The 12,369-nt window shown below is 37.2% G+C and overlaps 1 protein-coding gene across 1 annotated transcript; it reads right to left on the bottom strand.

Moving 5' to 3' along the window:
- Positions 1 to 427: 427 nt before the first annotated feature.
- HELRODRAFT_71576 (hypothetical protein) lies at positions 428 to 8,024 on the bottom strand (the record flags this gene model as incomplete). The annotated part of the gene is made up of 15 exons (XM_009011787.1): positions 428 to 660; positions 1,037 to 1,232; positions 1,557 to 1,681; positions 1,864 to 1,986; positions 2,270 to 2,374; positions 3,075 to 3,230; positions 3,397 to 3,505; positions 4,314 to 4,510; positions 4,633 to 4,786; positions 5,061 to 5,212; positions 5,690 to 5,849; positions 6,032 to 6,144; positions 6,769 to 6,918; positions 7,017 to 7,147; positions 7,822 to 8,024. 15 exons carry the CDS (start codon positions 8,022 to 8,024, stop codon positions 428 to 430), a joined length of 2,307 nt encoding a protein of 768 aa, XP_009010035.1.
- Between the last annotated feature and the right edge of the window lie 4,345 nt (positions 8,025 to 12,369).

The following is a 12,369-nucleotide window of genomic DNA, read 5'->3' as shown; positions in this document are numbered from 1 at the left end:
CATTATAGACAACACCAACAAATTAAACAACAACAACAACAACAGCATACACAACCACATTATAGACAACATCAACAAATTGAACAACAACAGCATACACAACAATAGATAAACAACAAATTGTTCCATTACTACACAATATTCAGTTGTTATATTATATTTATTTACTGTTGTTTTTGTTCTTAAAATTTTTTACTACTGCTTTTAAAATTACATTTTTAAAAATTTCAGTATTACTACTGCAACAGCTGATGTTTACAGATTTCAAGAAATCCATACCAGGTTTAAATGAGTCAACAGAGTCATCGTGATCACAATCATTAAATCATTTAAAATTTAATATCGAAAAAATTTATTTCCAGTCGTCATCAATCACAATTATCACCATCACAATCGTTATCACAATCATCATCATTGTCATCACAACTCACTTCTCTCCCTCTTCCATGACCTTGACCTTTTCAGTTGACCCCAACTGAGCTTGACCTCTCCTTGCCCTCCTCATCAGACAGCTGGTCACACCGCAACCGAGTAGATGATAACACGAGACATCGATGATGACGAGGATGACGATGATGATGACGATGAGGAGGAGAATGATGAGGGGAAGGATGGGGGAGCTAGACTGTTGAATGCGGGCCGCCTGTTCTGCCTCTGATGCTTTACAAATGATGATGGTGGTGGTGACAGATTGGTGATGATGGTGATGACAGATTGGTGATGGTGGTGGTGACAGAATGGTGACGACACTGATGTAAAAATAATGATTGAAATGATGATGATTTGTCATATCACAGACAAAATGTCATATCATGATATTAAAAATAATGATCCAATTGAAAAATGACAATTCATTATTTTATAACAAAAAGTATAATTTTTTCTTTTGCATCTCTCTTTCTTTCTATTTCTCTTTTTTTCTCCTTCTTTTTCTCATACTCTTTTATTTCTTTTTTTTATTCTCTTTACTCTCTCTTTTTCTCTCTCTCTCTTTTTTTTCTCTCTCTCTTTCTCTCACCACCAACATCTCACCAACCCTTTTTTGTGGTGAACTCTAGCGAGGGGCAGAAATCCGACCAGCCAACCTCATTCTTGGCCCTAACTTGAACTTCATAAGTTGTATTGTCGTCAAGGTCGTCCAAGAAGTATGACGACATTGGATGGCTAGCATGGTCACTTTTGGTCTTCGTCAGCCAATCAGAATAGACCACTTGACCTTGATCTATGGATTTCTAATTGGGTCATGTTATGGGTTAGGATGAGATTTTAGGTGTTGTCATTATAATGCGTGCGTGCGTGTGTGTATGCATGTATGCAGAAATAAAAAGAGGAAGAGAAAGAGATAGAGATTGAGAGAGAGAAATAGAGATTGAGAGAGAGAAATAGAGATTAAGAGAGAGAGAGAAATAGAGACAAAGAATCGAACCTTAATACAATAAACAGCATTAAATTTATATTATTTTTGTGTGAAGTAAAGAGAGGAAGACAGAAAGAGAAAGAAAGGTAGAAAGAGAGAGAGAGAAAAAAAAGAGAGAGAGAGGGAGAGAAATACTAACCATCCTATATCGAAACTCATAATCCAAGATTGGAAATCCCCCAGTGATAGGTTTTTCCCACTCGATCAGGTGACCGAACGCCTCGGAATAATTGGTCCGTTTGATGATAATTGGGTAAGGTTGGCCTACATTTCAAAAAGGAAACTCATTTCATTAATTAGTTGTTATTAGTTATTAGTAACTATAAAAATTGTTAAAATACTCAAATTTCTGTTTTAAAACAATTGACGTCAATTTTTTTTTTAATAAAAATCTTTCATAAAAAAAACTTAATAAGAAAAATAAAATTCCAACAACAAACGCTAACGAGTTGATTCAGTTTTGGCCTTGACCTTCTTGTAGCCTCCCAGCCCCACCTCCGTCCTGGCCCTGACCTTCATCACGTACTCCGTGCTGGGTTCAAGGCCGTCTACTCTCCATTTGCTGCCCTCTTGATTTATCATCATCATCATCACAATCATTATCATCGTCGTCGTCGTCGTCATTACTATTATTTATATTATTATTAATATTATTATTATTGTGATTAGTAATAGTAGTAGTAGCAGTAGTAGTAGTAGTAGAATAGTAGTAGTAGTAATAGTACTAATGTAGTAGTAGTAATAGTGGTAGTAGTAGTAGTAGTGGTAGTAGTAGTAGTAGTGGTAGTAGTAGTAGTAGTAGTAATTAGCGTATTTCATAACAATCGTCATCATCATCATCATCAAACTCACCAACTCTAGTCACGTGAGCAAGGTTATGCATATAAGTAGGATGTTCCTCAGATGAAGATGACAACGACGACGATGATGACGATGATGGAACTTTTTCGATATTTACTATAACGGAAATTTGTCAAACATTTCAACACCTTAAAATCGTTTTTGCAATACACACACATGTAATGAAAATTGTTCCATTACATGGTCACGTGGGCTAGTTACTAGCATAAAGCACGGGTGCTCACCTAGGGGAGAGCGCCGTATGGTCACGTGGGTTGGCTACTAGACCAAAGTACAAGCGCTTACCTAGGAGAGAGCACCGTGCAAGTCTATAAATAGCCTGCGCAAATGAGGTAAGCCTCTTTCTTTTCTGTGGCTCTTGTGCCGGAGTCGACATTAGAAAAGTTGGTTATTGTATCGTTGCATTTTCGTTAATTTGGTTTATTCGATTAATTATTAAGTTAGGTTTTAATAAAGGAGGATTAATAATATATCTGTCGTTGCGTTTAGTTAATATCGAACCCGTTACACACACATACACTCATAAACAATGCACTTATTACACACATTCACGCACATAAACACATATACACGCACATATTAAACACACATACACACGCATATAAACACACACAAAAAAACTTACTAACCAAATTATCCACACACACACACCACACACACACACACACACACACACACATACACACACAGACAATAGTCCACAATTCACAATTAACTAATTCACAATGGCAAGCACGCACATACACACGCAAAGAAAGAAAGAAAGAAAGATAAAGAGAGATGCACGAATACAAACTTTCAATAGACTGACCATCATCCTTGACCTCTTGATACTCGACCTGGTAACCCTGAATGACCTCGCCACCGTTATCGTCGGGATCGACAATGTCCAGTAGGAATCCCGTGGGAAGACTTTCAAGGTGTCTTACGGATCTAGGAATTCCAGGAACAGCTAATGGTGGTGGTGATGATAATGATGATGATGATGAAGACGACGACGACGATGATGATAACGATGATGATGGCGATGATGATGATGATGATGATGATGACGATGATAAAGATGACGACGATGATGATGATGTCTGTATCTATTTGTAAGTTTGCTGTTTACTAACTGGCTTTTTTCAGCACGATAGCAACATTATCATTTCCATATTCGTTGCTGGCTTCACATGTTAGCTCTCCATAAATCCATGTTTCTTCATCCTCTTTTGATACTGTTATCTGTGGTGTATGGTGGTATGGTGTGGCTGTGGTGGCATGATATAGTGTGGCTGTGGTGGTGTGGTGTAGTCTGGCTGTGGTGTGATTGTGGTTGTGTGGTGTGGTGTGACTGTGGTGGTGTGGTGTGGCTGTGGTGGTATGGAGTAGCTGTAGCTGTGGTGGTGTAGCTGCGGTGGTGGTGGTGTAGCTGTGGTGGTGGTGGTGTAACTGTGGTTGTGATGTAGCTGTGGTGGTGGTGGTGGTGTAGTGTGGTATGGTTTAGTGCTGCAATAAAAAGTTGTTGTGCGTTTCATAATGAAAGAATTTTACATATACGACATTACTAATACTGCTTCTGTAGCTACTGTTACTACTGCTGCTGCTGGATTTGCTTCTACGGCTACAACAACAACTACTACTACTACTTCTGTTGTTGTTGCTACTACTATTACTACTACGACTATTATTGATAATAATAATATTTCTGTTAATAATGATGATGACGATTGTAATGCGAATAAAAACGTTGTAACAGTTTTTATTGATTTAAAATTGTATAGACTATTTTTAGCATTAGTAATGGTATCAGTAGTAGTAGTAGTAATAGTAGTAGTAGTAGTAGTAGTAGTAGTAGTAGTAGTAGTAGTAGTAGTAGTAGTAGTAGTAGTGGTAATAGTGGTAGTAGTAGTAGTAGTAGTAGTAATAGTTGTAGTAGTAGTAGTAATAGTAGTAGTGGTGGTAATAGTGGTAGTAATAGTAGTATTAGTAATAGTAGTAGTAGTAGTAGTGGTGGTGGTAGTAGTGGTAGTAGTACTGGTAGTAGTTATACCTGAAGAACACTCAATCCGTCGTTGACTTTGAATAAATTGTACGTTTCGTTAGCATTTTCAATGGGTGACTTGTGGTTGTACCATTTGATGTCGGAGGGTGGCACAGCATCAACTTCGCATGAAACGTTGCGTGTCTTGCCAACCCACGCGTTCACAGAGGCCGGCGGCTTTTTCTTATTTAGAATTTTTGGTTTATCTGTGTGGTTTTTTAACTTATGTATAAATTTTTTATTGTTTTTATTTACAACATTGGTTTTATTATTATTATTTCACTAAAGTCTGTTTCTTTTTTGCCTACCCAACCCTACCCAAACTAACAAACGATGGTCAGGTGCGCTGAACTTTGAACTTTGGAGACCTCATTAGCAACTTCACACTTGTACACCCCTGCGTCAGATGGTACCGACTTATCAATTATCATCCTCAAAATTCCGACCCCATTCTTGAATGTGTCCATTCGGGCGATACCATTCTGAATGGTGGGATGATTTGAAGGGTGGTGCAAATCAAATAATGAGTTGAATGTTTAAATTTTACTTGTTATATTTCAAAATTCTGTTTCTCATTAATATTTGTATTTACATAAACAACCAAATACTTGATAGCAAAGAAATGTCAAACATTTTTAATAACATCAAAACTGAAAAATAAAATTCTATGCAATTAAACAATAAATACTTCCACATGATTAAAATAACCTCATCGTATCAATCACACAGCAATATATTAATCAACGTCATAATTACGTCATCGCCAACGTCATCATCTTCTTTCTTCTCTGTTTCCACTTTCGCAATGGTGACGTTTGGTTCAGGGTCACCGCGTGACTTGCACTCCATGCTGATTGGCTGGCCTTCGACGACTGTCTGGTTCTTAAATTCGTAAACTTCCGGTTTCACTGAGAAATATGTGAGTTCGTGAGTTTTATCTTTGAAGGAAGTTGTAATGTCCGTTATAAATTATTTCAAAAAATTTCATTTATATGCAATTTCAAGAAAAATTAACGTTATCTAGTTATAAACGTTATAAAAGTAAGCGCGCAAATTTTATACAAAGCCACAAAATGCCAAAAACATCAATAAAAAATTGCAACAGCAACAAACAACGACGAAAAACAAACGAACGACAACAAACGAACAACAACAAACGAACAACAACAAACGAACAATAACTAACGAACAATAACAAACGAACAATAACAAACGAACAACAACAAACGAACAACAACAAACGAACAATAACTAACGAACAATAACTAACGAACAATAACAAACGAACAACAACAAACGAACAATAACTAACGAACAATAACAAACGAACAATAACAAACGAACAACAACAAACGAACAGCAACAAACGAACAACAACAACTGACCCAAAACGACGACTACACCATCCCCTCTGTCACTGCCAGCATCGTTGGTGGCCACACATACGTAATCCCCTTTGTCATCAACTTTCAAAGGGCTGAACTTCAAGAGCCCATTCTCTGAATCCAACTTTATACGATCGGTCATTTCCAACTTTTGCCCGTTCTAGTTTACAGTAACAATTATGAATTTTTGATAATTTGTTTTTAATTTGCGATGGTGGAATGGCTAAAGTGCCTGGCTCTGATGCTGAAATGAGGGGTTTAATTGCAAAGCTATCTCCACGTATCACATACAATATGTGTGATGCATAAAAAGAGAGTTCTTGAATCAACAAACTTTCAAACCTTTAGAAAATTAAATTTCGGAGTTGGATAGCCTTGAGCTGAGCACGTCATTGTGACGTCATCACCCTCCACCCATCTGTTCTCGCCAGGAGCTTTTGTGATCTTTGGTGGCTCTGTTGGGGACGTAGAAATTAAATTTCAAATTAAAAAAACTTTTATCCAAAAAATTATGGCAGAAGAAATTGCTGGGAGATCAGAAATTTAAACATCTACACTTGTTAAAACCATTGAATCTAACGAATACAAATGTTTGTCTGTATGTGCTTGCATGTGTACGTATGTCGCGTGTAGGCACGTGTATGGTTGAGTGTGTTTTCAGGTTTATCTGTGTGTGTATATGTGCGTGTGTATGTGTGTATGTGCGTGCGTATGTATATAGGAGCGTGTGAAATCTGAATACACGGCAGCTTGTTATTGTTGTTATTGATCGTAAATCGTAAAAGATGTGTAAGTGACATGATTGATTCTTTTGTTTCACTCAATGAGTTATTAACATTCATCATCGTCTAGACAAGTCTGTTTGGTCCTATTACAAATCAGTCAACTAATCGATTAATTTATCAGAAGGTGGTAACAATAAAATTAGTCATAATTAGTTATAATAATTCTGATATTAATAACCAACAAACACGCAGAATCAACTAATCAAAACCGACCAATCAGCACCGACAAATCAGCACCGACAAATCAGAATCTATCAATCAAAACTGCCCTATTAAAACCATCCAATCACCAACCGTAAACATCGACATTTATGATCTTTTCATCAAATCTTCCTTCCGTTTCAACGTCGGCCTGACATGAATACGCGCCATTATCATCCTTGCTAATGTTGTACACCAGCAGGCCTTCTGGAAGCATCTCGTACTTTTTGTTTGACTTGCTCTCTGTGTTGAATTTGTTAATTTCAAATGTGTTGTTGGGCTTATTTTTTTTTACTTTTCTGAAGAAAAAAATTTTTCCAAAAAATCCAAACCAAACTTACTGAATCTAATCCTGGAGCTGTTGAACTTCCAGGATATCTTAGGTTCAGGATCTCCGGATACGATGCAGACGATGGTGGCGTTGGAGTGCAAAGTGGGATGCTGGTTGGTCGGGGCCGAGTTGAATGTAATGCTTTCTGTTGTAGGATTGGTTGATTGGTTGGCTGGTTGGTTAGTTAATTGGTTGGTTGGTTGGTTGGTTGGCTGTTTGGTTGGTTGGTTGATTGGTTGGTTGGTTGGTTAATTGGTTGGTTGGTTGGTTGGTTGGTTAATTGGTTGGTTGGTTGGTTGGTTGATTGGTTGGTTGGTTGGTTGGTTGGTTGGTTGGTTGGTTGGTTGGTTGGTTGGTTGGTTGGTTGGTTGGTTGGTTGGTTGGTTGGTTGGTTGGTTGGTTGGTTGGTTGGTTGGTTGGTTGGTTGGTTGGTTGGTTGGTTGGTTGGTTGGTTGGTTGGTTGGTTGGTTGGTTGGTTGGTTGGTTGGTTGGTTGGTTGGTTGGTTGGTTGGTTGGTTGGTTGGTTGGTTGGTTGGTTGGTTGGTTGGTTGGTTGGTTGGATGGATGGTTGTCTGGTCAGTTGGTCAGTTGATTTATGATAGGTTGAGGTTGATGATGTTTTATAGTTATTTGATTTTTAATGAATAAAGTTCTGCTAAGAAATTGAATTCCACAACTAACAAATCAGATTAAAGCACAGCAAATTCTAATTGTTAATCAATCAATCATTTAAATCAATCAATCAATCATTCAATCAATCCGTCAATCAATCAATCAGCCAATCAATCTATCAATCACTCAATCAATCATCAAACTAACGAAACACATCAAGGGATATTGATTTAGTTTCAGATTTTCCCTGCATATCTCCAACGCATTTGTATAGCCCCTTGTCTTTCAACGAAACGGCATTTATGAAGAGTTTAAGCATGGAGTTACTGACTTCGATGTACCGGTGGTTACTGTTTTTGTATGTGAATTTTTGTATGTTTGTACGTTTGTATGTGTGTGTATGCATGTTTGTATGTGTGTTTGTGTGTATGTGTATGCATGTTTGTATGTGTGTTTGTGTGTATGTATATGCATGTTTGTATGTGTGTTTGTATGTGTGTGTTGTGTGTATGTGTGTTTGAGTGTATGTTTGTGAGTATTCTTTTGAGTTTTTAAAAAAAAAATTTTACTATTTATTTAACACAGTGTTGAAACGTAGCAGCATATGTTTGTGGAAGTTTCAGTAACAGTTTATTTAATATCTAGTTCGCGAATCCAGCGTCGGTTTGTTTGTTTGCCTATTTGTTTGCCTGTTTGTTTGTTCGTTCGTTCGTTCGTTCGTCCGTTCGTTCGTTTGTTTGGTTTTCCATAATGATGACGACGATGACGACAACAACGATATGATGGTGAAGAAGAGGAAAAATTGTGTGTTACTTTCGTCAGCTTAAATCGTTGCACATTCAATAACATAAACACTTTTTAACCCACCACACCACTTCAATGTTTGTTTATACGCACACGCACACAAAGACGCAATGCATGTGTGTGTGTCTGTGTGTGTGCGTGTGTGTTTGTGTGCGTGTGTGTGTGCGTGTGTGTGTGCGTGTGTGTCTGTGTGTATAGTGTTTGTGTTTATGTGTGTACATTTTTATTGTTTTTGCTATTATTATTATTATCATTACAAATTACGCTAATAGCCTCTGCGAAGTTAAAAGCGCGTTCGACGATTGTTATCCATTGATTGGCGTAATCGTAGCCCCATCATTATCATTATTATTATTATTTTTTTTTTTTATTATTATTAAAATTATTAAATTATATTATTAAAATTTTGGGACAGAAACACTACTTAACAGATTTTAAATATATCTTTTTTACTCTCAAGCACTTGTTGATCAAAGAGCATGAGGAGAGGATCGTAAATTATATTTTATTTATTTACACTATAATATATAATTAATAATTTTCGATGGAGTCCATTTGGATTTTGTTTTTCGGTAAATAAAAGAATGTTCCCATTATTATTATTATTATTATTATTATTATTATTATTATTATTATTATTATTATTATTATTATTATTATTATTATTATTATTATTATTATTGAAACACGAGAGTTGGCCGATTTGATTTCGTACAGCTTACAGTTTTATGCATAATTACGTTTTTATTAGTTGATTAATTGGTTTTAAAATTGTTGTACTGTGTTGATAAAATTGTGTGGAATATGGCGGTGGTTTTAAAATTTAATTTTAATAAAGTCTACTATTTTATTTTAATTATTTTAATAAATTTAATTTACGAAATTAATGCAAGTAAATGCCCGTATTGCGATAAGGATTTTATTCAAGTAAAAAGACACACCTGGCGTTGTGCAAAAAATACCAACTCTAATAACAACATTGTAAGTTCTGCTGAAAAATCCAACGTTGAAGTTTCTCCTAATATTTATAATGCACATTCTATAGATAACAGTTCAATTAATTTGGAAAAAAATATTATTTGCTGCTGCGGTAAAAGCTGCAAAGGTAGAAAAGGCCTTATTATGCACCAACGTTCATGTAAAATGCATAATCAACTTAAATTAACAGACAACCCTGCAAGCGACGCAGATGCAACCTCACCAACCTCGGAGCAACAACCATCAGAACCATCAAATAATTCGACGTCTACTTCGTCACCCTCACCAACAGAATCAATAGAATCAACTCTACCAGGCGTCAAACTACCAAAAAATTCAACACAATGGTCAGAAGCAAACGCCTACTTCCAACTGCAACAACATACACTGCCAAGCTACCACGACATTGACGCATTTGCATATACATTTCAAAACTGATTTACGACTACTTTGCCTTAAATTATGGCACCATCAAACCTCAAACGATCAACAACAACAAAAGTTCCAACAAATCTATTAAAGAATTAAAAATAAATTATTGGGCCGCAACAACCAGGGCTTTGACAATCTTATCAGATCAACAAGTAAAGAACTGCGAGCCAAACTGTTATCAACAAAAATATCAAAATCTGGTAAGTCATGTGGTGACATCACGTCTCATTTGAAACGACGATTCTTGTGGACATGCAGAAGAATATTTGCCCAGACAGAAAATTTGAAACCGTTGTTCAACGTCAGTGATTGCACACATTATTTCAAACAAATACTATCAGATGATACAACAACAACACACGTTTAGACGACATTTTCCCCGAGATCGGGGGTTGCCGTTTGGCTACCTATGATGAAACCGAAATACCCCTCGACGCCATTCCATCATAAGTAATTTATTTGGCAAATTTTTACGCAGAACGCCCTTCCTTACGCAACCACAGTTATAAGCGGTGGGCCTAGCCTTTGATGATCCAACATCACTCACAAGGCAGTGAGGGTTAGGGTTAGGGTTAGGGTCAGTTTAATGTCATAACCAAGACATAAATACTATCAGATGATAACCAGAAAAAATGCCAACTACCAAACTGGACTCAACAGCTACAAAAACCATCAACACCCTGCAGCACAAGCCCTCCATCATACTACGAAATATCTACAATAGTTCGCAAGTACAAAGCTAGATCATCACCTTGCCCACTCGATCAAATCTCGATAATTTCATTTAAAAAATGCTCTATATTACGCACTATTCTACACAAACTATTAATACAATGCTGGTTGTCAGGCAAAATCCCAATTTGTTGGAAAAAGGGCTTCACGATCCTCATCCACAAAAAGGAAGACGCTCACAATCCTTCCAGCTTCAGACCAATAACCTTGCAACCAACACTCTACAAAATATTTTCATCTTTTATAAATAATAGAATTTACAAATTTTTAGAAATCAACAATTTCATAAATAAAAACATCCAAAAGGGCTTCTACCCGAAAATAGATGGTGTTACGGAACGTAATCAGCTTTTAACTCACCTACTCTACGATGCGAAGAACCACTATCGTCGCACTTCTCGATATTCGCAACGCATTCGGTGAAGTCAGCCATAAACTCATATCATCAACTCTGGATTTTCATCACATCCTCTCTCAAATTATCAAACTAATTGAACATATATATACCGACTACTCAATCACAGTTTCCGGATGCGACCAACTAACCCCGCCCATTCCAATCAAGCGTGGTGTATTGTAAGGTGATACTGCTTTTCAACTTCTGCTTCAACCCCCTGATGAAAGTCATAGAACAAACAGAGTACCAACAATGCGGGTACATATGGGGTCCGTCAGCCAGCTTAAAGACAAGAGCGTGGCTTCAGTTCGCAGTCGACACGGCCATTATCGCCAATAGCACCGAAAGTGCTCAAAAACTCATAGATGTAAATCACGCTTGGTGCAAAGCAACTGGAATGAGTTTGAGAACTGACAAGTGTTCCTCGTTCGGTATGCGAAAACGCAGCGGAGTTTACGAACAATTCCTTCCGGCGCTATCGATCGACATCAAACAAATCCCCCATGTTGACATCTGAGGTTATTTCGAATATCTGGGGAAAAATATGATTTCGAAGACAACAACACGAACGCCAAAAACCAGATGATCATCAAACTCAAAACACTACTATCAACCGTCAGTGAACTGGATACAACAGTTCAGTGGAAGCTTGAAATCCTTAGAAAATATCTTCCATCTCAATTTGCGTTTGAATTTCGCATGTACAACATTTCACTGACTTGGATTAGTATGCATCTGGACACCGTAATCACCGAAACAGTAAGATCATGGCTGTCATTGCCCATTAGTAGCTGTCTGTCGGAGACATTGTCACTCCCATATAAACTAGGCGGCCTAAACGTTAGATCTCTCAAAAATTTTGCCGAATCTTTGAGATTAAAACTCCGTAGCTACCTGAAATCAAATGGCAACGAAGAACTTAAATGTTTATGGAGCGAGTCCTATAGCAATTATATAAAAATCGACAATTTGCTTCCTGACTCAAAGGGCATAAAACCGGCACTCAGCATGTTAACGATCAAACAACAAAATGCAGAACTCGAACATCTATCGCTACTCCGTTGCCAAGGGACAATTTTAAAAGTGATCAAAGACCAGATTCCCGCAGCTAGAATTGCTCACTGGTCGAAATTCACTGCAAACCTCCCAGAAATACTGTTCAAATTTGTTAGGAGAAGTCTCATCCAACAACTCCCCACAAATGCAAATTTGTTCAAATGGGGCAAATCATCAACGGCTGACTGTCCATTGTGTAAAGCGCGGCAAACAAACAAACATGTTCTGTCTAATTGCAATTCGGTGGCAGCACTAAAAAGATTCACAATGCGTCACAACAAAATTTTAAACATAATTATAGAAAGGTTGAAAGCATGCGCGGTCCAGAGTTTCGATATATGCAGATGTGACT

This window comes from Helobdella robusta, assembly GCF_000326865.2.
Source record: "Helobdella robusta unplaced genomic scaffold HELROscaffold_10, whole genome shotgun sequence".
Taxonomy (NCBI): Eukaryota; Metazoa; Annelida; class Clitellata; order Rhynchobdellida; family Glossiphoniidae; genus Helobdella; species Helobdella robusta.
This window is presented reverse-complemented; position numbering and strand designations above follow the sequence as displayed.